At 39.7% G+C, this 26,446-nt stretch overlaps 1 protein-coding gene across 1 annotated transcript; it reads right to left on the reverse strand.

Annotated features, from left to right (window-relative positions):
* Positions 1–13,364: 13,364 nt before the first annotated feature.
* LOC136672209 (sterile alpha motif domain-containing protein 3-like) lies at positions 13,365–22,573 on the reverse strand. Its single transcript, XM_066648189.1, has 8 exons — positions 22,549–22,573; positions 21,107–21,165; positions 20,225–20,297; positions 17,601–17,752; positions 16,194–17,210; positions 15,782–15,937; positions 15,312–15,404; positions 13,365–14,681 (listed from the first exon to the last, which is right to left on the reverse strand). Exons 5-8 carry the CDS (start codon positions 17,202–17,204, stop codon positions 14,364–14,366), a joined length of 1,578 nt encoding a protein of 525 aa, XP_066504286.1. The 5' UTR covers positions 17,205–17,210; positions 17,601–17,752; positions 20,225–20,297; positions 21,107–21,165; positions 22,549–22,573; the 3' UTR covers positions 13,365–14,363.
* Positions 22,574–26,446: the final 3,873 nt, after the last annotated feature.

Below are 26,446 nucleotides of genomic sequence, written 5' to 3' on the forward strand. Positions count from 1 at the left end.
TTAGTCAAATATGTACAGTTCCACACAAACCCAGCTGCCACCAGGCCACTGGACGAGCCTTTTACTGATGCATTTCCTCTGGTGAGTGACTCTTAGCCAGGCTCTAATCCCAGCAGAACAATAAAGTGAGGCCTGAGGGCAAAACCAAGGAAAAACAATGACACTGTTCTGCAGCCAGTTGTCCATCACTTTTAATGAATGTGATGTTTTCATCCAAGAAAATAACAGCAGGGGTGAAGAAGCATGAAAGGTTATTAGAAATGGGCCTCATTGTTGGGGTCCTTGCAGCAAGAGAGCGAATGGTGCTTGGTAAAGACAATAACTCTCTCTCTCTCTCTCTCTCACTCACTCGTTCAGGAAATTGTGTCTGGCCACAGAATGCGGAATGAAGCCCATGCTTTCCAGAAATGAAACGGTCAATGCATCATGCTTTCTTGGCTCTTGGATGTAAAGAAAATAGCCCACACTCATGAATCAGTAAACAGCTACTTTCATTTGTCAGCTGTAGCTTTAGCCCTGGAGCAGGACTTGGATTCTGTCTCTTCCATGGTCCACTGACATTTGGAGACTCGGAGGTGACTGTAAAACCCCGTTCACACTAGCAGGCGACAAAGCACCAAGCGTCCAGTCATTTCCTACAGGAGAACACGATTTGTAGCTGCGATTCAGCGACAGAGCAAGTTTTGATTTTCTCAACTTTATGCAAATAATTATCTGTGGCTCTGCATACTTTATCAGCACCAGTTCACCCTGTTCTGTATTTCCCAGGACCTCCACAGAGCAGGTATGATTTGAGTGGTGGATTATTCTCTGACAATGATGTTGTGGTGGTGTGTTAGTGTGTGTTGCACTGGAATGAGTGGGTTGCCAGATATTCTTGTGAAAATCCGCCAATTTTTTAGTACACTTTGTACAAATCATGGGAATGGCTTTTTTAAGGATTGGATTTATGGATCAATTTGGGTGACTATTGAGTTCAAGTGTTTGTTAGCAATGTTAGCCCTGTAGCTAAAGCACTGGTGTAAAGAAGCACAGTTTGGACACCAAACCTGCCTTGGTTAATGAGCTAAATCTGGGGTGAGCAGATGTAAGAGAAAACAGTGTGAATCTGATTCTTCTGTCTAACAGTTGCCTAATCACTGAATCACTGTTTACTGGGAAATATACCCCTCTACTCACCGCTTCAAACATTATATATTCCAAAACCTCTCGTCTGTCAGAGCTAATCGAGTCTGTACCTCCAACATGTTCATTGTAGTTTGGACAGCTCCTCCGTTAACTAATAAGAAGCCAATATCTCATTTGTCTTCATTTAGAAAGTAATGGAAAGTGCAGTGGGCTCTTTTTATTATCCCTCGCTGCTCCTGTGCTTTCATAACAGACCACAGAGAGTGGCCTGAATCTCCCGCTGTAATTTGGTCTTTTTTAGAGCTGAGATTGGGGTCAGACGGCGGCAGAGTGTCTTATTTCATGCTTATTGGCTCTTCCTTTCTCGCTGGCCACTGATACTTCGCCGTGGTCAGTACTGAATTTAAATCCTGAGCTGGACGCCGGCGTGGTGATGAAATTTTATGCCAGCAAATTGTTCATTTGAACTCATGAAACAGAAACAGGCAGAACCTAAAGAGTCATGTGTCCTGGTCATAAGCTTGATTTTGAGGAGAGTCTGTGCCTAAAAGCTTGCTGTGTCTGGGTGAAAACACACCAAATATATTGAAAACAGTGTGTGTGTGTGTGAGTGAGTGGGTGGGTGAGTGTGAAACTGTGTAAGTGTGTGAAATTGTCTACAGGGTTGAGTGTGTAAGCGACTGGGTGACTGTGAAAATTTACACAGCTTTGAATATGTGAGTGGCTGGGTGAAACTGCCCAGAGGTATGAGTGTGTGAGTGTCTGTGTGAAACTATCCACAGTTATGAATATATAGGTGAATATATGAATGACTGGGTGAGTCTGTGAAACTTTCCACAGGTGTAAATATATGAGTGAGTGAGTGAGTGAGTGAGTATGTGAGTGAGTGAGAGAGAGAAAGAAACTGTCCAGAGGGATGTGTGACTGGGTGAGTGTGTGAATCTCTCCACAGGTGTAAATGTATGAGTGACTGTGTGAATGTGTGAATCTCTCCACAGATGTAAATATATGTGTGACTGGGTGAGTGTGTGAATCTCTCCACAGATGTAAATGTATGAGTGACTGTGTGAATGTGTGAATCTCTCCACAGATGTAAATATATGAGTGACTGGGTGAGTGTGTGAATCTCTCCACAGGTGTAAATGTATGAGTGACTGGGTGAGTGTGTGAATCTCTCCACAGATGTAAATGTATGAGTGACTGGGTGAGTGTGTGAATCTCTCCACAGGTGTAAATGTATGAGTGACTGGGTGAGTGTGTGAATCTCTTCACAGATGTAAATGTATGAGTGACTGGGTGAGTGTGTGAATCTCTCCACAGGTGTAAATGTATGAGTGACTGGGTGAGTGTGTGAATCTCTCCACAGGTGTAAATGTATGAGTGAATGTGTGAATCTCTCCACAGATGTAAATGTATGAGTGACTGGGTGAGTGTGTGAATCTCTCCACAGATGTAAATGTATGAGGGACTGGGTGAGTGTGTGAATCTCTCCACAGATGTAAATGTATGAGTGACTGTGTGAGTGTGTGAATCTCTCCACAGATGTAAATATATGAGTGACTGGGTGAGTGTGTGAATCTCTCCACAGGTGTAAATGTATGAGTGACTGTGTGAATGTGTGAATCTCTCCACAGGTGTAAATGTATGAGTGACTGGGTGAGTGTGTGAATCTCTCCACAGATGTAAATGTATGAGTGACTGTGTGAGTGTGTGAATCTCTCCACAGATGTAAATATATGAGTGACTGGGTGAGTGTGTGAATCTCTCCACAGGTGTAAATGTATGAGTGACTGTGTGAATGTGTGAATCTCTCCACAGGTGTAAATGTATGAGTGACTGGGTGAGTGTGTGAATCTCTCCACAGGTGTAAATGTATGAGTGACTGGGTGAGTGTGTGAATCTCTCCACAGATGTAAATGTATGAGTGACTGGGTGAGTGTGTGAATCTCTCCACAGATGTAAATGTATGAGTGACTGTGTGAATGTGTGAATCTCTCCACAGATGTAAATATATGAGTGACTGGGTGAGTGTGTGAATCTCTCCACAGATGTAAATATATGTGTGACTGGGTGAGTGTGTGAATCTCTCCACAGATGTAAATGTATGAGTGACTGTGTGAATGTGTGAATCTCTCCACAGATGTAAATATATGAGTGACTGGGTGAGTGTGTGAATCTCTCCACAGGTGTAAATGTATGAGTGACTGGGTGAGTGTGTGAATCTCTCCACAGGTGTAAATGTATGAGGGACTGGGTGAGTGTGTGAATCTCTCCACAGGTGTAAATGTATGAGTGACTGGGTGAGTGTGTGAATCTCTCCACAGGTGTAAATGTATGAGTGACTGGGTGAGTGTGTGAATCTCTCCACAGGTGTAAATGTATGAGTGACTGGGTGAGTGTGTGAATCTCTCCACAGGTGTGAGTGACTGATTGGACCTGAGCAGGATGAAGTATCTAAATTGAGCTGTGTGTTGGTTAGCGATGTGAGCGCAGGGTGGGCTGGTGATTGGAGGGCTGCAGGGTGGGCCGTAGAACTGCAAGATCATCTGCTAAAGTGCAGGGTTGTACAGTGTGCTTCTGCTTGGGCTAATGAGCCTGTGAGCTGCAGGGTGGGCTGATGGGAGGGTGGTCCTCTACAGATGCCTGGCTAAGCACGGAAGCTCCTCACAGTGAGCCAGGGCTACCTCTCAGCTTAGGCACGCTCTGAGCTTAACCGTGGGTCAGTCTGGGGTCAGGGCTGCGTCAGGAGAGAGAGAGAGAGAGAGAGAGAGAGAGAGAGAGAGAGAGAGAGAGAGCTCTGGTGGGCTGTGTGGGTTATATATGACCCTAGTGGAGTACTGGGGGCTATCAAATTAATCCCTTTCTCATAGTAATGCCAAACGCTTTGATGTGAAAAATGCACTGCGTGAAATCTGCGCAGCAGGAGAAAGGGTGAAGTAAGTTACCTCTAATCCTCTTAGGGCCACTCTCAGTGTGTTATTAAGCGCTGTGCGATTGGCTTATTAATTCCAAACAAACGCTCACTCTTTCAGAGCCTTTCTCTAAAAACACACTCTCTGAAGAGTACACTCCGGAAGACAGAGGGTCCTGAGTGGCTCTTGGCTGATAAAACTTTTAACTGTAAACAATTCTCATTGAGAACACACTTTAAAGACAATCCATAGTAAGGTTCTTGTGGGAAACAAAAGTGGTTCCAGAGTTGGGGAGTTAGGATTTGGTGGGGGTGGTTAGGGGAGGATTTCTGTGAAGACAGTGTCCTGGAGTGTTGGGTTCGATTTTCTCTGTGGGTCAATGTCTGAAGAGTTTTGTGTGTTCCTCCAGTGTCTGTATAGGATTCCTCCCATAATTAAACAATATTAGGTTAGCCTAGATACGCCGGACAGCCATTAGCCATATAGCCATTGTCACAGAGGTGTTTGTGGCATTTAAAAAAACAGGAACGCCCCAAATACATACCCTTGTCATTGGAAGGTCTGGAGAAGCTTTGGTGCGTCATATCAATGTATTTGGTTCCCTATAGTTTTTTTATTATGTGATTGTGTTGTACAGAAAATATGGAGGGTAGGACTAATAAATGCAGAAATAAAATAAATAAATAAATAAATAAAATGTTTTTAGCTCAGTTCTGGTGTTACTTCAGTGGGAAGGATAAAATAAAAGATGCCCAAGAGAGCGAGGCCAGTTGTGGAGTCTTGGAAAAACAACCTCAAATAGTAACAGCAAGCGCATCAAAATCCTCCAAATGATTGAGAGAGAAAGCGCCAGTGCTCTGGTTTCCTCCCACAGTCCAAAAACACACGTTGGTAGGTGGATTGGTGACTCAAAAATGTCCGTAGGTGTGAGTGTGTGAGTGAATGCGTGAGTGTGTGTTGCCCTGTGAAGGACTGGCGCCCCCTCCAGGGTGTATTCCCACCTTGCGCCCAATGATTCCAGGTAGGCTCTGGACCCATCGCGACCCTGAACTGGATAAGGGTTACAGATAATGAATGAATGAATGAAAGCGCCAGTGCATCACGGAATCATGTCTTCTTCCCTTTTCTCCGATACACACAGCATGTGCTTCACAGAAACCACAATGCCTTCATTAGATGATTCTACATCACATTCTCTAACTGACGTAAGCCACACCAGCGCTCCTCACATTCCACCTTCAAACACTCGCGTTAAACGCGGTGCACACGTCCGTGAGTTCACTTCAGAACAACACAGAAGATGTTTAAACAGAAGACAATGAGATTGTTATAAGGGGTAACACAGCTGTGTGTGTTATCTAACACATCACTCTTCAAAGTGTACACAGTTCAGCAGGAGGCAAGCTTGTGAAAAAAGCACTGTCTCCAGGGTGGCAGAGTACGCTCATGCAAAATGAATTGCCGAGCCGTTTCTAGGGGGCCTGGACGACCTAACGTCAGCAGAGAGCAAACATGGTGGGGTGTGTACCAATGTGAGTTTTAGTACAGTCAGGATTCCTCTCTTAAGCAATCTTACAGTGCTGAAATATTCAAGTCCAGTGCTCTCTCTCTCTCTCTCTCTCTCTCTCTCTCTCTCTCTCTCTCTCTCGCGCGCGCGCTCTCAAACCCATCGTGATTCTGTAGAGTTGTTGCAGTACGTTGCAGACTGCTCTGATGCAAGAACCTCAAAAAAAAAAAAAAAACAACCTGTACATGTGCTGGGCCTCTCTGGATTCCTCCGCTGCTGTGTGTAGCTCTTGTTTATCCGTTCTCAGCTTCTCCTTTCAGCGTATGACACTAAGCACCAAGGCAATACCTCACGAAATCCATCAGTTGTCCAGTGCGGGTCCGCCAAGCATCAGAGCGGATTACAATCATCCAGTCCAGCTCCCACAGTCAGAATAAAACATCTGAAGAGCACCATCCACAGCACACTCAGGTAACAGCAGGAAGGATTTCTGTTTAACAGCAGATTCATGGCTTTATTTTAATTCCTCGCCCACTCTACACTACACCTCACAAAGACCCTCAACAACAACAACCACGACCTTCAGACTTATGACAGTGTCGTTTTAGGCAACGTACCAGATGTACTCATTGTAGACCTCCATGCTCATGGGTGAGTGTTGGTTAGAGGAGTATAAAGAACCCCTTTTGAGCTTTGGGCTGTGGAGCAGTGGAACCGTGCTTTCTAGAGTTACTTTGGAAAGAGCTGGAGTGGTGTTTCATGATCCAGATTGTGGGCAGTGATAGATGAATGCAATCAAATTCTCACAGCAGTGTTCATAAAGTTAAAAGCAATTTCCTGTTCTTTACTGCAACTAAGAAGGACAAACTACTTTAGTGGGAGCCGACGGCTATAAAGGTTTGGCCAGCACTGGGATCCCAGCTCTGACCCTCAGCTTCCACCCTCTGTCTGCAGCCGGAACTGGGGTCCTATCGACCAAGGTGCTCGCCGCATTCAGGACTGGAACCGGAGGAATGGGACACATCCTCAGATCCAGGCATGTCTTGCTCCATCAGATCTGTCCATGTTAAGTTGGACTGCTAATAAAAATCTTAGTAATAAAATACAAATGATTTACATTTAATACATTTTGGTCCTATATTAACAAAGGCACCGCGACCCTGAAATGGACCAGCGGGAAAGAAGATGAGGATGATGATATAAGAAGGCCTTTTATTGCCACTGAATCTTTCCAGAATATAGTAATAATATTTTGAGAATGTAAAGTCACTGTGGATCTCACAATGGCTTGCTCTTCTACGTTGTGTTTCACTGTAGAGCATGTGTGAGCACACAGGGAAATCGGCCTCACGCTGACATGAGCTAATATTGAGTCTCCAAAAGAACTGGAGGCTACAGCTTCATTGTACAGTAGTTGCTGAGGTTTAATTGCTAAAATAAACGAGGTCAAAAGGATGTTTTATTAATGTTATAAAAGACAGAAAAGACAATAATATGGAGGAAATCCAATCACATATGTTGCTGAATATTTCAGCACTCCCTGCGTAAAACACCTTACAGCAACGCTGGCTAAGACTGACAGTCACTCCTCCACTTTTCAGGTACAATACCGTTACTAAAGGTCAAAACTGTGTAAATGTATCTTTAAAGGTCAGCGCTGCAGAACCAGAAATCCATAGCTCCTCCCACACTGTGTTTTCATTGGATTAAACTAAAACTGGCTCCTCCCAGTACAACCTAACCCTAACCCTAACCTCCCATGAAGGAGTTGGAGGTGGGCGGAGCTTGATGTGGGCGGAGATAGATGTGGTCCGACTCCACCCAGTGGATTTCTGGTTCTGCAGTGAGCAGTAATTGGGTGGGGGATGGGGGGGTGTTAAATCTCAGTTGTGTTCTTTTCTCCTGAAAAAGAGGTGAATATTTGATATATGTAAGATTTCATTATAGAGCTTTGTAAAATAAAAGAACATAATATAAGTCCTGGAGATGACATGGGGCATATGAAACCAACACAGTTTTAAAATCTACAGTCATAATAGAATAAGGTACAATAATGATCCCTTAATCAAAGGCACAGAATGTGTAACCTTGAGGGATCCACCACAGTGTAGCATGCATTTAACAAACACATACACTTTACTCTTTAACCAATGCATCCATCAGTAGCTGAAACCCAGCTGGCCAGTTTTATTTGTCATCTGATATTGTCATTTTTTTACTGGGTTTTGTCTGTGGTTATTGTATCTCTCTTCCTCTTCTCTTTCACTTCCCTTTCCCCTAGAGAAGCCCAGGCCTTTGCTGTAAATAAGGCCGCAAGTGTAAGTAAGAACGTGTTCTTAATGATTTGCTTGTTCTAATTAAAGGTTAAATAAGTAAAAATTAAATGCGATATCAATTCCTCTTGACGTACCTCATTCCTAATGTTCTCTAAAGCAAGCACAACGCCACTGTGGACTGGCCTCCTTGATTGCTACGATGATATTGATCTGGAGCTAAATTGTGGCCCGTTCCATTTTCTTGCCCGTGGCTAGTCGATAGCCATCTAAAGTGTTGGCTCATTATACAGAGCACATGAGGCGGAGAGGAAGAAGCAAACAAAAACCAAACACCACTGAGTAATTCGGATGCAGAGAAGCAATGGCAGGGCTACTCATGTGGACAAGCCGGATGGTACTGTCCCCCAGGCAAACGCGCTGTAGCCGTGAGATTGTATTGGTCCGCTACCACTGCAATATCAGTTCCCTCTGCTTCTGCTCCTCTGCAAATGGAGTGTAATGGAGGCTATTTGGTGCTCACACATCCTTGTCCCTGTTGGGGGGGGTTGATTCTATAGAGACTACTAAGTATGCTCCATAGGGGCTACAGCCAATACTATACCCCCTCATCCGTCCAAACCACCATCACATCTGATTACAGAGCTAATAGCCCCAAAAGTGGACCGAAGCATTCAAAGCAGCAGGACGTCCTAATATAGTGGGTAACATCTGATTTCTGAGCAGAATAAGGTTCAATACCCTTCTCACGGATGCACAACATGCAAAACACTACACTACATTCGTCCACTGTAATGTGATAGGAATCATAAGCCACACGTGACAAGAGTGTTGTCTAAATGCCATAAATTTAAATGTAATCCAGCCACAGAGAAATAAAGCAGAGAGTGAAGGAAGAAATGTGTCTTAAGGCCTTTGAGTGATTGACCATTAGTGCCTGACCATCCAGATGAACATTAGTGAAGTTTTATTTTAATCTCTTAGTTTAATTACATTTCCCTCCTAATTACCATTTCAATCACTGTCATTTCTATATGGAAGTTATTACTTGGAATAACATTTGGAAAACGGTTTTTATTTCATACAAGGCCCAATATTTGTGGAAATCAAGGGTTATAACAGTAAGACCCTATTTGAATTAGAATCACGTTATTGGCCACTGTGATTGCACACAGTTGGAATTATTTATTTATTTATTTATTTTGCTGATTGTACACTTACCCATTTCTGCCTAGTGCGCTTATCTTCTTCCTCTTTCAGGGTCGCCACAGCGGATGAACCACGATCCACACCATCAATCTGGCACAGTTTTTATGCCGGATGCCCTTTATGACACCTACCTCCTTATTTATCTGGGCTTTGGGACCAGTGCCACAATGTGATGCATTCCAGTGGCTAGGTACACACACTCACACCTATAGACAATCTTCTGAGTCGCCAATCCACCTACCAACGTGTGTTTTTGGACCGTGGGAGAAAACCAGATCACCCGGAGGAAACCCACACGGACACAGGGAGAACACACCAAACTCCTCACAGACAGTCACCCAGAAGTCCCTGGAGTGGTTTGACAGCGACACCTCCTGCCTATTGTGCTTATAGTGGTGCTAAATAAAGGTTGCTTTTGTTGTAATGGCTCAGGCTCATTTCCCCACCTCCGGTGATGTTGTAATATTATTATCTTGTAGGAATGTGCATTACTCACAGATCACAGCTAATTATTTAGATTTGCTAATCTAGCTAAATTTAGCTAAAATTAGCTAAATTAGCTCATTTTTCAAAGGGTTATTAAGGGTATAAAAGGGTGTATAACAAACTTAATCATAAGTAAATACTATGAGCTGTACATTGCAGATTTAACTTGTTAAAATGGTTAAATTTTGCCTCAAGTTTTTTAGTAAATTTGACACATACATTTTTTCAGTGTATGTTTCTGATAGTTTTAAGTTGTAACTTCATCTTGCTAGGGTAGTTCTCCCAACACATCACAATGCCAAGTGTTCCCATAACTTTGGGATGACTTGGATTGGTTTGTACCCCTTTAGCCAACATTTAGAACTGGACGTGGTGAAATCAGCCTTGTCTTCCCCAGTAGAGCGTCACATTCCATAAGCCAAAGCAAACTGGCTTTTCAATAGAGATGAATTAAATAGTGACCACACTCTGATGGAGATGTCTGCAAGGCAGCTTAAAGTAGCTGGACTCATTAGACGAGGTGCCTCCAGTGTATGAAAATGTGGCATATTGTTGTCAGTGACATTTACGTACTTGCCCATGTTGCATCCCAATTCAGAGGTTGTTTACCAGAACTGTCAGGGTGACAAATAAGCACTTCATTTCCCGCAATTAAACTCGTGAACAAATGGTTAATCACGCAAGGGGGCTGTGACCCTACTTACTAATGTGTTTTTCAGACATCCACGTTCTGCCGCAGCATGTTGTATAATAGCTTTTAGGCTCTGATTGTGGACCATCCATTTAGCTTAATGGAGCTTGGGCTATGGCTGCTGAAACCCTGTCACTGTTCTCTAAGAGCCAGGCCTTTGCCAACTGCATTAGGCCGAGGTTGCTGACAGCACGTCCACTCGGTCATTTGTAAAGAGCCAGGCTTCCTACTGTTATGGACATGGAATGATAATAAAAAGGCAAGGTGAAAGATTAAATGATAATTGGCCATGTCACTGAGCATCGCCTGATAATTCTTCCTCTCTAACAGGCTCCTTGGCTTTAAAAAGTTCTACATATCCACGAATTCAAACAGTAACTGTTCCCAGAACTTGGAGGTTTTGCGTTTGCAGTATTTGAGCGAGGATTTGATGGTGTGTGGTTATGAAAGCTTTACACAGCAAATTCTCCAGTGTTAGTTCAACACTATTGAGTGTTAAATTATTACACTAACAGGGTTAATTTAACACTAATAGTGTTGATTTAACACTGGTGAATTGGCTGTGTAGTGAGGTCAACTACTTTTATTGGATGATTGTTTTTGGATCACAACATCACTCCAGTTCAGTCTGTTTTGACTGAATGGGCTTTGTTTACTCCAGAAAACACCATTCTTGTTTGTTCTGGTTGAGTTTTGGTCCAGTCCCTGGTAATGGATCCAAAGCCTTGCTCTCTATGGGTGGAGAATGGCTCTCCATCTCGTCATTACACAAGCACAGGGCTAGTCAGGGTGGAGCCAACATTTTGAACATTAGTGCTGCATTAGTTCAGTTCACAAATAGCCTATTTCCACCAATGTGTAACTAGCTCTAAACCATTCAACCATGCTGTGTGTTTCCACCAACAAAAACTGGTTTGAGAGCCAGAAAAGTTCTTTCTGAGATGGAACCAAAAAAAGAGTAGATCCTTCACTGTGAACCATGGCAGTGTCTGTGAGCATGTTGAGCTAAAGAAGCTCTGTAAAGAGCACAGAGCCTTAAATAAAACACTACTCTGCAATGGAGCTGGAATGGGTGATTTACAGCATGTTATATAAGTAAATAAAAGGAAATAAAACAGGAACATTCACATCTGTGTGTTTTCCAGGGCTGTTTTCCAGTGCTGTGTTCAGCGAGACACAAGGCATGTTGGCTACATTTGTCTGCTACATTTACAAACATGTATCATATATCATTATAATCGGACCCTGCTGTAAACAGTGGATTAACCATGACTCTGTTCTGACTCTATTTGTTGCATGACTTTTTTACACCTTTAGCCAACACTTGCCATTGGGACTGGGGATATTAGCCTCATCTGCTCCAGAGAGTCCTTAAATATTATATAATGCACTTCTCTGAAAGAGAGTCCACAATCTTTTAGAGATCTAGTGTGTTTCAATAGAAGAAAAGGGAAAATGACTGATGTACACAACAAGTACATTCCATTTGCTGTTGTCCTTTGTGGTCATTAAAGCAACTGATGGATAAAATCAACTCAGGTAAATGGCTAAGTGGGAAGAGAATATCAAAGGATATGTATAGCATTCAAACAAATATGTGGCAGATATATGTCTTTGTTCATATTCATTTGTCAGTGTTCCCTCTTTGAACTCTAGCCTTAAAAGAACAAGTCAACAGGTTCCAGACAAAACAGGTTTGTGATTGCAGTCTCAGGGATGCTACACTCTAGCCAGGAGGATTGGCCACAAAGATGTAACTGAGTTATTATGGCGTTTTGCACAGAAGGATCAAGGTCTTAATTATATATCTCGAGGTCTTATTATATATCCCATTTATTCCTTCTCTACTTACTCAGAAAATCCGCTTCTGATTTTCGTGGAGAACAACAGGCCGAGGGCTCTCTATTTCTTTGGCATCAAAGTACATCTACGGAAATTACAACTGTAATTTTCTGTTTGAAGCAAAGACATAACATTTTTATCACTGGAGTAAACCTTTGCCAATAAGTCATAAAGCAAAGCTCTCGTGTCTGAAGGCTTCTGGAGTCCTCTGTGGCCAGTTTTATGATCTTCTCTGGCTTCGTGACTTTGACACAGGAGAATTTGCTGGCTATAAAATGCAGGATTCATTATTGGACCTCTAAACATCCAGAGCTTAACATGAGTTAAGTTTAGTTTAGATTAAATAACAGTAATTACTATGTAGTTACACATTAACAAGGCATGGTATAACAATATAACTACCACTGATACACACCCCTGTTACAAATTATGTAAATATATGTTTATTGTTGCCTTTTATTATTCGAGTAATAATAAACTCGTGTTTTATCACAGAAGGCATGCTCACCATGAAAAATCATTCTTTATTTCCAAATCAAAACCTAGAAATTGCCCTAAAATACCAATCCCAACCCTTTTATTAACCCATATACCCGAAACCTAATCCTTATCCTAATACTGACCCTAACTCAACCCAGCTCTAACTCTAACCCTAAACTTTAAACATAATCAAAAACATAATCTTTGTCTTAATCCTGACCCAAAATCTAACCCAAATCTACCCTTAAACCTAAGCCTAACCTTAAACATACACTCAAAAAAATAATTTGTTGTATTTACTTAATTCTGTTATGTCAACAATTTCCACATAACCAAGTTGTTTTATACATAATTAAATATTATTATTAAGATGGAAGTAACCACCTTATGTAAAGGCTACATTATTGTATTATTGTCATCCAAAATGACAATATTATGTAGAACCAACATTGCTGTATTTTATAAAGCCAACAAGACTGTAAATTATGGTTAAGTTGGATTTAATTAATAGGATTTAGTCTATCTAACTAATCTTACTAACATAAAAGCAACAAAATGCCTTTTGCTTCAATTAGCTCTTTTATATAATACCAGCATAAATATATTTAATTGTAATAAATTCACTCATTTATATAAGAGTAAATTAACTGTTGGAACTCCATTACTGTACTGTATTTATTAAGACCAACTAAACTATACTTAGTATTTCTAACATCACTGAATTAAACATTTGTTGTAAATTTAAGTAAACAAATTTTGTGAAAGTACAGTGTGGACACTGACAAATTCAAGTCACACTACTTGTTTCTGTGAAAGAATACATTTATTATATCAAATAAACAACAGGTCAGGTTCCAGAGTTGGATTTGTGTCACCATACCACTAAACAGTTTCCATGTTATAAACATGCCTTTCAGAGTTTAATATTGCACACAAAATGTATTCCAATTAAATAAAATAATAATAATCATTTTAAAAATGAAACATAAAAAAGCCCAATTCATTATTGCACAGATATCTCATCTTGCTAAATCTGACCTATAGCTGGTGACTTTGTGTTTTTATAGTGTTTTAAGTCCTGTTAAATATCCACCCAACAACGTGCCACCTCTGGATGGGAATAATCCATCAGGCTTTAGAGACATAAGCAATAATCCTTAACTCTAACAAACTCAACGTTTAAAACTCAAAGATAAACACTGAGATGTTTAAAACCTCAAACCATGAACTTGCTTGACACTAAAATGGTACATAAGAATTAACTCAAGAAGAGAAAATCTGAGAAAACCACATCCATTTCTAAATGAACATTTTATTCTTCTCAATTGTAATAAAACACTTTTTTTTAATAAATCAAGTGCTATTTCCACAAATCTGTTTGATTTCTAATTGTCAACAAAAATAAATGTCCAATGAAGGTGTATTCAAATTGCTCAAAAACCCTCTAGCAGTGTGAATAAATTTTATTACTTCACTACCTACCAGTTCAGTACTGTAAAAAATTAATGTTGTACCTGTGAATTTTGTGCCATGCTTGAACACATTCTTTCCATTCTAAACTAGTCTTTTATTCCTTAAACACAGACCAAATTCAACCTCTTGCAAAGTTTTTAATTGGTACACTAATTCTCTGTCTCTTCGCTTAACAATTTGGCACAATTTAAAACATTCAGCATTATTCTTCCCGAAAGAGCACCTTTTGAAGTGAGGGCAAGTAAGTGTTGGATTTTGAACACGACAAGATTATGGACAATACCTCAGTTACAAGCTTTCCTTTGTGCCAAGTCAGAGATCCAATATAATGTGTTTGTTGTACCATTCAGCTGCCATCTTGACTACATTGTCCCTTCAAAGAGTTTGTTTTTTAGCACTTGAGCCTTTCTTGAGAGGTGTCTGCTATCCAGTTCCATCACAACTTTTTGTAGTACCTCAAATGTGTACCTGAGGTTTGTTGGGTAGCTCAAGTCCAAGGAGTACATGAGGCCAAACAAAATGGCGAGGGCATTTGCAATGTTACCTAGGTTGTGAAGCACCTCAACACCTTCAATAATTATTCCAACATCTTCCAGATCATCTGTGGGTTCTGCACCTTCCATCTTTATTGCAAAAATTCCTAGGATTGTTTGCTCCATCTCCTGATTGTCATCAACATCCTAAAAAACAGAACAAACCTTTAGCCAAAATATATACACATCAAAAACACACTCATCAACCACACACAATCTCTTTTGCCAAGTAACACCTATCCAGCTCCTGGATTATAACCATGCAGACTAGCTTTGAAATTATCTGCTGCTGGTAGCTGTGTGTCTGTTATCCAGTACAAATATGACAAGGGTTTTTACAATATGCATTTGAACCATCCCTAAACTGTACATTTAATCAGCAGTCCACCAACTGCTCTTAAAAAGGTACACAAGGAGGGATGTTTTACTATGCAGATTTGGCAGATATTTTTCTGTCTGCACTGAGTTAAAGAATGCTTTATTTTCAACATATCTTATGTCTTGAACCAAACCAAACATGTACTGATCTAACAATTAATGTGTCTCCAAAGTGTGATTCCTTTCTATTTAAATGGTACAGAAATAGTGTTCAACATTTATTTAAAGTAAGTCAATGAGTTAGAGCTCTACTGAGTGATGTTCATTTTTAAGTGAAAAATTTGATTATATTAGTTAAGAAACATCTCCTAAAAGTACAAACAGCCAGAGTACCCAGAAAGCAATACTGTGAAAAGCAGATCAGAATCTCTTTATCTCTTCAAAGGGCAATATACTTACAAGGTACTCCCTTACAAGGTGTTCAGGGTCTTCATTGAGGTAAACAATTAGTGCTTTCAGTACGCATGCTCTTCTTGCTTCAATGGCATCATTCTGTAACAAAGAACAAGAGAAATAAGGAAACTTGTGCTTAGTTTTTGGAGGTACTAATACAAAAAGTAGTATTTAATGAAAGCATTATTTATTGTATTTCACAAAGTATTCTGTAAATGCTATAGCAAGATAACAGTACACTTATTGTTTGTGGAATATGACGTCAATGTGCACTAACAAAAATAAACTTACAAGACTTAATTAAAAAAGATGACCAAGAGTACTTTTAAGATGCAGTGTAAAAAGCAGTCTTAAAATTCTACCCAACAAGATAACATTTATTATTTTGTTGCATGTACAATTCAGCAGCAAAATAGTAAATGAATCAAATTAGCATAATAATTAATGATGAACAGACATTTGTAAGAAAAACACACCTTATCCAAGTCTGCCAAGATTGCCTTTATTTTTCGTCCAGCAGCTCCTCCTTTTCTTACAAAGACTTTCAGCAACTGGGAGGAGTGATGGTCTAGCTGCTGCATGAACTTCGATCTTAGTGGGACCGTGGTGATACGAGTAAACTCTGCTTCAACCTACAATTAACAGTTTAAAAAAAAAAAAGGTGGTTGATACAGTCTAACAATGGTTAAATATTTTCATGTAAATAATTTTCATGGAACCTGTAGTCATTTCCTGATATAATTTCCTTACCCAGTTCCAATGTCCAGTTCCAATTGGACAAATTTGCATTTCTGACTTAATTTGACAGACAATTTTTATTTTGGGGTCAACATTCTTTTCAAATACTACCACCATACCATTTATCTATCAACACAACATATGACTTACCTCACGTTCAGAAAAGAGAGCTGGCCACCTTCTTTTGAATTCTGCAATGAAAGGCTTGTTTTCAATCACCTCTTGCCGCCTGTAAGCAAATGTCTTTTCCATTTTCTCCTTAATCATCTGTTCATTGTTTTTCTTTTTCACTTCAGACAAGAGTGAAAGCCTTTCCTGCTCTAGGCTCTCTTTGGTTTGTCCTGCAGGATAGTCTGGATAGTAGTTCACCTCTGCTCTTCTAGCTTTCTTAACTTGATTCGGAGAGGTGCGTTGTCCACTGCGCTTGAGAGAATTGACATTAAGCTCTGAACAACCAATGTTTCGCAGCTTAGTGCGGTAATTTGCCATTTTATATTTCAAACTAATTTTCCACCCAGAGAAGCCTGTAACAGAACCTTGCTCTCTTAAACATGGGTGTATCTTCACTAGTGCTTCAGCTACTGCATCAAATTCTGAATCTGAGGGATAAGCTTTAAATTTGATGATTTGTGATGCCAAACTTTCAAGAATGTCAGACTTCATTTTTGGACTTGGACTGAAGAGGGTACCATTGCTTTCAAAGTCACCATTTGCACGCTGCAGCTGAATCTCTACATCATATACAAACTTTGGCACAGGAAAGATGTCTGGCCATGGCTCACATCTGAGGGAAGACGACGGTGATGACGACTCAGAAGAGGAGAGAATGTCTGTGTCAGATGACATGGATCTGATCTCATCCTGGCTGGATGCCCGTGAAGACAGACAAGAGCTACTTGTAGATAAGGCACTTGGTAGGTAAATCACTTTAAGTGTAGCCTTGTTTTGAATGTCTGAGGTGGAGGTCAGGTTTATAAACTCATCAAAATCAGTGTCCTTGTATTGCAATCTAAAGTCTCCTGAAACCTCACATTGTCTCTGTATCTCATTTTTAAGTTCCTCAACAGAGTCTGGTATTCCAAAAGGCAGGGTTACATTTGAAGAGTCATTTTCTCCTAGGATGACACGAAGCACAGCTGAAGCAGCCATATTGGTCAACATGTTATTCTGAAGAAAAGCAAAAAAAAAAAAAAAAAAAACCAACAACATGGATAAGTATTCCTCAAACTGCCATACAAACATCAAATATAGAGTTTTATTGAGAGCACTATTAAATCTTAATTTACTAGCAAGTGTTTCTTTAAGTTAACACTTTATACAAACTCACTTTATTTCTAAATCCACACTCCCAGATTTATTTTTCAGCTAGTATGCTTTAGTCCCAACCGAAGTGGGTTTAACCTCGGTTTTATCACTTCAGCCTGGAGCCACAATGACTCAGAGTGATGGGTAATGACTCACTATGGGTAACAATAAGAGTGTACCCTCTTTGGTACCTTATTTTAAACACCATTAGCAAAAGCACTAAAATTCAAATAAAAAATTAAGAGGTAATACCAGAAATGTGTATGTATCTTTTAAGGGTGACCATCCGTAAGGTTCCACACTTGTAGTCAACCAAGGGGTAGATGTCAGTCAGTTCACTTAATTCGGTCAACACAATTTCTCTTGCTGAAGATGACTGGAGTTCAAATGCTCTGTAGTGCTCCCTATACCATGAAGATAGTTTGTTGCATATGAAGGTCAATGTGTTTTCAAATATACACATTTGAAGTATTTCTGCAAATTCAGGCAGTCCACCTACTGATCCATGCACAATAATCATTCCATTTCTGTATTCTATGCCATTGCTAAAAATGGTCTGTGCTAGTGTAACAGTTGTGAGATTGGGGTATTTCTGGCTTAGGTGAAATGCTATATCTTCTTTCATGATGTCTACTGGAATTGTGGAGACATGTGTCACATCAAAGCCTGGTCTGTCATAACTCCTTGTATGCATGTGATAGCCAATCATCAGCTGGTGCTTTTTTGCCAAGGACAGTGGAATATTCTTGAAACACTTAGTGTGCCTGACAACTTGTTTAAAAAAACTGTGCTTGGCCTCAAAACGCATAGTCCAAAACATCACAATGGGGCCGAACATCTTTATCATTTCTGGATAATGCTCCAGAAAGTGATGTTTTGGCAGAAATCCCTGATCTGAAAATGCTTCTTTGTATCTCTGTCTGTGCTCTGAGATTTTAAACTCTAAATATGCCACAGACTCCTCACAGTGGACAGGTGCAACAACAAGTTCTACAATATCTTTCAAGTCTAAAATCACCTTCCAAGCTGGCTCATCCTCAGGAATCAACTGTCCAATTATAAAGGGTAACAATCTTAACAAACACCAATTTTCGTGAGCGTTGCCACCGATAGTTTTACGACATCCAAAATTACGGGGCACCAAATGAGGCCTATTTTTTCTGTCTCCCCACTTGTATTGGAAGTTTGTAATGCGCTTGTTAAGATCATCAAGACTAAACAACTTCTTGGAAATAAGCACACCAAAGCACTGTGCAAGCTCAACTGGGACTATGCCCTCAAAAAGATCATGGACAGCATCAGGGGGATACCCTGATGTGACATTAAAGTGGGCAAGACTCTGTGTAAAAACACATGCATTTTTCACACCCAAAAAGCTACCTCCTTTTACCTGAGCAGTATTGACATGGACTTGATGAAGCTCCTTGTTTCTGAGGGTAAATGAACCTGATTTTACATCTTTAACCTGAGTTTCTGCCCGCTGAGCTGTGCAAAACCTACAGAAATACTGACCTGAGAAACTTTCCACGAATCCAGCTAGTCCATGTGCCGCGAGATTGTCAGACATAACACACTGAAGTGTCCCCTTCAAAAATGTACCCAGCTGTAAGACAAACACACCTTGCTGCTCCAGGGTAACAAGATCTTGGAGTAGTGGCTCAAATATTTTGCGATAGCCATAAGTCTTCACATCCTCACTCTTACATAAAAGAGCCAGGTATATAGAGGCCAAAGAAGAATGGCTGCCAGGAGGCAAATTTCCCAAAATCCAATAAACAGCACAGAGTTTGTGTGTTTTTCGTGATGTACCGAGGGGGTTGCAGAGTTCAAAATCATCTACGTATAGACAGACAGAGATTCTCAATTCCTCACCTGACAAAAAAACATTGTTTTTAAAGTTTTGGCCATCTTCAAAAAATCTATAATGTACTTTGTCACACACTGTCTGTTGCTGTCTTCTCTTTTCAAAAACCTTACTGAGAACATCTTTGTCATTAAGAAGCTGATCTAATACCTTTAGCAATGGAACATACTGAAAACTTCTTTTGTTTTTTGCATCAAGGATATACTGAACTGGATCAACTATATTAAAATGATCTTTGTAATATTGATTCCGCTTAAATGCAGTGGTTAACGGTCCATCCTTTCTTAAGGCTTTCAACAGAGGATTAGATGAATAAAGTGTATAGCCTAACTCTTGGACAAGCAGCTGGTCAACTTGCAGTTTATGTTTATTGAAGAAACCAGCAAGAATGTTGTTAGATACAGGCACCAGTGTAGAACTAATCAAATACTGCAACTCATTTAACAGCTCATCAATAGCAGAGCTTGGTACATGGAAACAATTCTCCAATTTCAATAATAGAAATGCCAATTTCTCTTCTATAATTTGTAGCAAGTTGTCAGTTTCTTGAACCACTGCAACATCATTAAGTTCAGAATCAACAAGGAACTCCTCACTCTCTCTCAAACATATATTTCCCACAGTACAATTTTGAAAATCTGATGTGTCATTTTTCACAATTCCAGCTTTGAAATCATTCAGTGTATATGGTTTGTGTTTTCTGTTCTTGTGGGTCTAATATGTTCCATAAATATTTGTTTGAAAGGAACAATTATCAAACATACAACAAACAGTTTCGTGTCTTTTTAGATGGCTGTTAACATGAGCAAAAAAATCTCTCAAGGAGGAAATGTCATTACAGGCACAATGATGGCAGCTAAATGTTGTACAATTCACCGATCTTTGAGATGTCTGATCAAAATGTGATCTACATAGGTGGCTTCTAAGTGCATTCCAAGACTTAAATGCACATGGGCACTTTGTATATGTGCATGGATAAGGGTGTCTGCGACCAAAGTGGCCATGTTTTAACCTGTAGTGCTTCAATAACTGGGATCTTGTACTTTCTTCAGCAGCACACTCTTTACATTTCCACATTAGTTTTACTGAAAAGAAAAAGAAAAGAAAACAAAAGTTGACATCCTATAAATGTATATAGCCCACTACATACTCTGTGCTAAAAGCAATTAATAGTCCACTCACTAAAACACTGCATGAAAGCAAGTCAAAATCAGTACTATTATGGAACACCATGCATTACATATATTGCCAAATTAACTTAACCAGCATATTTGGCAAAAGTGTTATGTCGATTCACTACACTGCAGTGTTAGTGCTGCATGTAACATTCTCACCTTTAAGTCATAAAAAAAACCCTCAAAATTTAGGATCCAGTCAAAGGATATTCAGAGAGATTTTACTTAGTGTAATTAAGTTTATATATATATATATATATATATATATCTTTTTTACAGTTTATGTGTACAACACTTTTTGATTCGCTAATTGTTCCTGTCCATCTTGAAAATGCCATTAATTACAATTTATATAATTTTTCATGAAGCCAGTATTTTCAGCTATTAAATAAAAATTGTTCATTGCTATCTTTTATTTTAGTTTTTTCTTAAAAATAATTAAATAAATAAAACCCTGTCTAAAGATCATTTATGTGTGGTTATTATTTTTTGCCATATATATATATATATATATAAGAAAAAACTGTATCCAATTTGGAATGTTTGTATATGACACGGTGCGATAAATTGATTTTAATAATTCCATTGTAAATTCAGATCACTGAAGCTGTCATCATGTAGTGCATTAAGATGTGTCTCTTGTAACTAATTTTTAAGATCAACACTGACCCCTCATCATGTTCAATGCTTCTAGTGATTTAGATGATCAATGTACTTACCACTACTAAACCCCACAAATAAATGTAGACCGCTCAGCCTTCATGTTTCCTGAGACATCCTGTAACAAATTCACCAGACCCATGGTTAGAAAACATAAAATATACAAAATTAACTTACTTTTAGTTTTACACTTCTTATTCCATTAAAACATGACGATGAAGCACCACTGAAAACATTCCAAACTCAGGGTTTAGCACAGGGTTTGCAACAAAACAGGTTTCTCTGGTAAAAGTTCTAATGATAAATAACAATTGGGTTTTTAAATACAATTTCATGTACTGCCAGCCCAACCATGTTGATATTTATGAACGATAAAATTACAACTTGTGTACATACAGAAGTGAGTTAATGCTGTTCTACAATTAAATAGTGAAAATTAAGTAAATAATAAATATGTTGGGCTGGTCACTGGTTCACAGAAATATGCAAAGTGTTTTGTGTGACCAAAGGCGCAATATCTTTTAGACTACACTCAAAGGAGTTCTTATTAAAATCACACGTCTCTTTATTCCTTGTTTTGGCAGTTTAGGGATTTTACATTCCAACTTAAAATGGCACACTGGGTTATTTTGTCATTATTTAAACACACAATAAAACTTCTAAAATTAATCTGGGTTTATGGAGACATAGCCCAGTTCAACCGTTCAGTAGTCATAAAATGTCTCACAGTATACCTTACCTTAAAGTAATACTGATAAGTAGTTTGATACAACGGCTACGTCGACATATTTTAAGTGCATACAATGCGTATTTTGTAAGCCCCCCCATTTATGGCCATAATGATGCGGGTTACTATTAAATCGGTTTTTAAAAATTTCCCCCCACTAGTTTTCGAAACGAACTGTTCGCACGACGATGCCACCCCAGGAAAAAAAACACGATGGCACAAACTAGAGGCTGAATTCCAAATCAATTCACGCCTTATGTATTGCACTGTCCTAGACATGTAAATACGAATACTTCCCTCTAAATAGTGCATTGTATTCATCTAATAGAACAAGAAGAATGCGTTGTGTCATATGTCGGACGACACTATACCTTAAATGTTAAGACATTTGTTGTTCCCCGATTATAGTGAGTAACGACTGATTTGCGATACAGCCAGGAACGGCACACATGCGGGTTCACTTAGCTGTCTTTGCCTTATAACGGCTTTACCTGTATACAATACTGAAACGTTTTTTAAAAGCTCAGTTTTCAGTGTCTTAAAACGGGGTATGAACCATACTCCAGTATGATTCTTCTAGCTATCGCTAGTCAACTGGCTAGCTTACTGATGTCCGTTAGCTAGCTATTATATGCTGAGATATCATCCTTGTTTTGTGAAAAAAGTTAAATAACAGCAACACTGTTGCTAACTTAATAATATCTTCACAGACTACATTAGAAAAACATACATATTACGATAATTACTCAGATGTTTTTCGATTTATGGTTCCACCTCATTTCAATGTGCTCGCGCCTCACTCTCTTCCACGTCCACAGACTGAGCTTCTGAGCATGCGCAACGCCTGTTCTACAGGAACTCCCGCGATTCACTCAGCACTGTTGCGTTGTTTTAAATCAAGCAGATTGTGCTGCTTTAACAAGTCTTCTGTTTGCGTTAAAACCGTTTAAGTGACCTACGTTCAAACTGGACACTAGGCACTTATCCGACATCTTGCATCCTTGTGTTGTATGAGTAAATCTAAAGTAATCTAAACCTTAAAAAACCTTCCAAAATTATTTTTCATTAGCAACTGTATATTGGTTGTTATTTAAGTTACATAATATAACTGTATTGTGGAGAGCATGATTTAACCATTAACCAAATCTAAGAAAATGCTTAACGATGTGTTATCTTCATTAAGTAATAATGATGTGTAATCTGTTGGCTGTCAAATTTACTAACCAAATGAAGGACAGAAGTTACTATCTACTGACAATTTAAGTTTAGATGCAAAAGGTTAAAAGAACGACTGAAATGATTAAAAGCAGAACATTAACAGAGCTGATTTTGCACTAACTGGCAGAGTAAAAATATGTTGTAAAAGGGAAGATATTCTTAACAAATATCACACACAAATAGAACATGGCTTAGGCTACAGCCCCATAAAGAACCATAACTAATACTCACCGCATTCCACTCCTCTCCAAGAAAAAAATGGCGCTACTGCAGAGTTCACAGGCAAACACGAATATCCCGGATGTAGAGATTAATGAAGTCTGTTGAGTTTATTTAACAGCGCTGCATTGATCAAACATGCACTTATCTATTAAAACTGACAACTCAACTGTTTTTCAAACCAATAACCAAACTGACTTAATTTTCACACAATAACACACATTTGTTAACTAATTACAATGAAAAAAACTTAAATAAAAGCAACAACAGATTAAGTTCATTTTTTTCAGTGTAAGCACTGGGCAAAAGCACTGGGTTGTGGAGCAGTATAACTGCATTCTCCACATTCTTTAAGCTGTCCCTACTGTAATTAAATATCACTACTATTTACCTTGTTACTATATGTATTGTTAATGTGCTATTACATAGTTATTAGCATTTAATATGATGTGAGACTGGAAAAACATATATATTTCTGATCGACAGTGCCCTGTCTATCAAGCTGGGGTGGGTTCAAAGAAGTCCTTGATTGATCTGGTATGGAACCCAACGAAGATCTAAACGTGTATTTCAATTTGATAACTAGCCCCTGATGGCCAGATGTAAAACTGTACTTAGTTTCCTCTCAGATTTCCCCAGTGGTTCATTTTATTGAGAGAGGACTGGGCTATGTCTGTGTGATTAATCCATTTGCCACAGCAAATGACGTAAGCAGTGAGGATAATGTAATGGAGAACCGCTCATGCCAACCATTTCAGTTTGGGGCCTGCAAAATTACAACAGTTACAAGCCATAAAATCCTAATATCCCACTAAGGCGTCCCATCAGCGACAGACTGCAGCCCCACAACCTCCATCTGACTTTGGTCCACCGCAATCGCAGAAAGATTTCATTAGCTTGATAAGGCACTGTGGCTTTTACAGCGTCCTCTCTTCCCTGAGCTGAAGAATCACGTCTGACTTTCATGATGGCTCCTGCCGTGACTGAGAGCTGTTGAGAGTGAGGCGAGTCATTCATCAGAGTACAGAAGAGAGATGGAGGAGTCTTGAAGTGTGACCTGTTGCACTTTAGTGAAGAAAATTCACACTCATTGAACCTCAGCACTCTCTTAAATCACTGCACCAGAAAAGATTTCCACTCACAATCCCTCAGTGTAAATGTAGAGCTTCTAGCCATACCCCTCCCACACTTTCAGAGTTATACACTAATGCTAATACTGTGAGACTCATACAGTGCATTAAATGATAGACATAGGCACATGAAGCTAATATAAAATACAAATGTTTGATTATCTCACATACAATGCACTATTTTAGTGTACAAACCATTTTTGTTTTTACCTACACTGTGCACTACACAGTGTGGAGGGAGATAACAGTACACTATGTTAATATTGTTTTTAGCCTGCCAAACTCTTAAGGTTAGTACTTAGTATATACTGTATAGTATTAGTGTGTAGTACACAACTGTGATGCAGCCTCTGCAACAGTAGCCTGCGCTAGAAGCATATGCCTATGTAAGCATTAATACTTGTGTGCTGGTGTCACTCTGGAACACTGCAAAAACACTAGAGCTGAATGTCAAATATCTTCCTCCACTCTATGTAGGGAACAATAAATAAATAAATAAAGAAGAGTTTCTGTATTCAAATGGTGCATACTATGGTGAATAATAAAAACATATATCTCCCTGGCTAACACTTGTTTGTGTGTAGTATTAGTTTTAGAATCTGCAAAGAGCTGTAGGGTGTTATTTGGGACATTATTTGGCTCTCTGTGTGAGCATGATTGGCCTTCCCTTTCCGCCTTATCACAAGCACAATGCTTGCAAGTACAGGTGCTGGTTGGAATATAATAGATCTGTAGAGTTAGCATTCTCCTCTGAGCGTATTGAGCGGTCCAGTGGTGTTGTGTTAGTAGATATTCGAAGAAAGGACATGTCTCTGAGAAAGGAGATTTGTCTCACACTGCCAGGCGTGATTGGTGGAGTTGTAGCTAATGGGTGTCATTAGCGATTACTAAATTAGGGGGAAAATTGGGTGAAAATTACACAAACAAAAACATCCAGCACCCCAAGCATTTCAAGACACACTTGCAGCATTGTTGTTTCTCATGTTTAGTGCAGGAAACACTGTTGGTGTTCTGTATCAACGCTGAACTGCCCTGTATTCAGCATCATAGTTGCATCACTTCCAATAGCGATGCCTTTACTGCAGCTGATGTGAATTCAGAATAAAACAGCTTTGTTTCCAGATCAAAGCTCAGCTAACACTAGATTTCTGTTTCCTCACACTCCATTCCTTTGAAGCGTTCTCTTGTATACAGTAGGCGTTCACACGCTGGCACGCTGTACACATTGCTTTACACAAAGCCCCTGTCCAGATTTGGTTCTTTCCCTGTCACCTTTAAACAACAGAGCTGCCTCTGATGTGGCTCACAGTCTCGGCTCAATGGTCTTTCTTAGTTTTCTCACCAGTTTTCAAAGTTCCTGACCTCTGTACAATGCCTCGTCCCCCTGCAGAGCCTCAAATCGGTAAGACGCTCTTTGAAAGCTTTGTCCTGTGTTTCCTGCTTTCCGATGGCCTGGAGATAAGCGGTCACCAGTTGGACATCACAGTAGGGAGGCGGCCTTGGGTTGTTACTTATAGACCTTGCACAGAGGGTCATCAAAACACCACCTACAGGTACAAGAGAGGAGCAGGTGCTGTCTAAAAGCTTAGGTGATCCCTTTTCAGTTTGAGATGCTGACCCAGTAAACAAGGAACGTCCCTGGACGTTCAAAATAGGTCTAAAAGTAGTCTGTCCGTCATGGACATATTTTAAACGTCAATGGACGTCCAAAATCCATCTTAATAAGTTAGTTAAGTGGTGACCAATCTATAACGTCAGTGGACGTCCAAAATGCGTTTTATACAAGTAATTTATTTCGGGACCAATTATTAACGTCAGTGGATGTCCAAAATACGTCTTTTCAATGTCTGTGTTTGGACGTCTTTTCAACTTTCATTTTGAACCTTAAGAGAACGTTGATTAGACGGCAGTCATTACCTTATTTCAACGTTGAATCAACGGCTAAATGTTTACTGGGGAGGCCCAACCGTCTTAGGACAGTGACTCTGTGAGTGTGTGAGTGACTGGGTGAGTGTATGATGCCCTGTGATGGACTGGGGCTCTGTCCAGTCATTCCTGGTAGGCTCTGGATGGACCTCGATCCTGATCAGGAAGGAAAACGTACA

The sequence above is a fragment of the Hoplias malabaricus genome, chromosome 16 (genome assembly GCF_029633855.1).
Source record: "Hoplias malabaricus isolate fHopMal1 chromosome 16, fHopMal1.hap1, whole genome shotgun sequence".
Taxonomy (NCBI): Eukaryota; Metazoa; Chordata; class Actinopteri; order Characiformes; family Erythrinidae; genus Hoplias; species Hoplias malabaricus.

Bases quoted from the DNA above. Each gene is read 5' to 3' on its own strand.
- LOC136672209 (XM_066648189.1), bottom strand. From the start codon at position 17,204: ATGTTGACCAATATGGCTGCTTCAGCTGTGCTTCGTGTCATCCTAGGA. The intron at 15,938-16,193 runs GTAAGTCATATG...TGTTAATTGTAG, and splicing joins CTCTCTTTTCTGAACGTGAG to GTTGAAGCAGAGTTTACTCG. The intron at 15,405-15,781 runs GTGTGTTTTTCT...TCTTTGTTACAG, and splicing joins TCTTGGCAGACTTGGATAAG to AATGATGCCATTGAAGCAAG.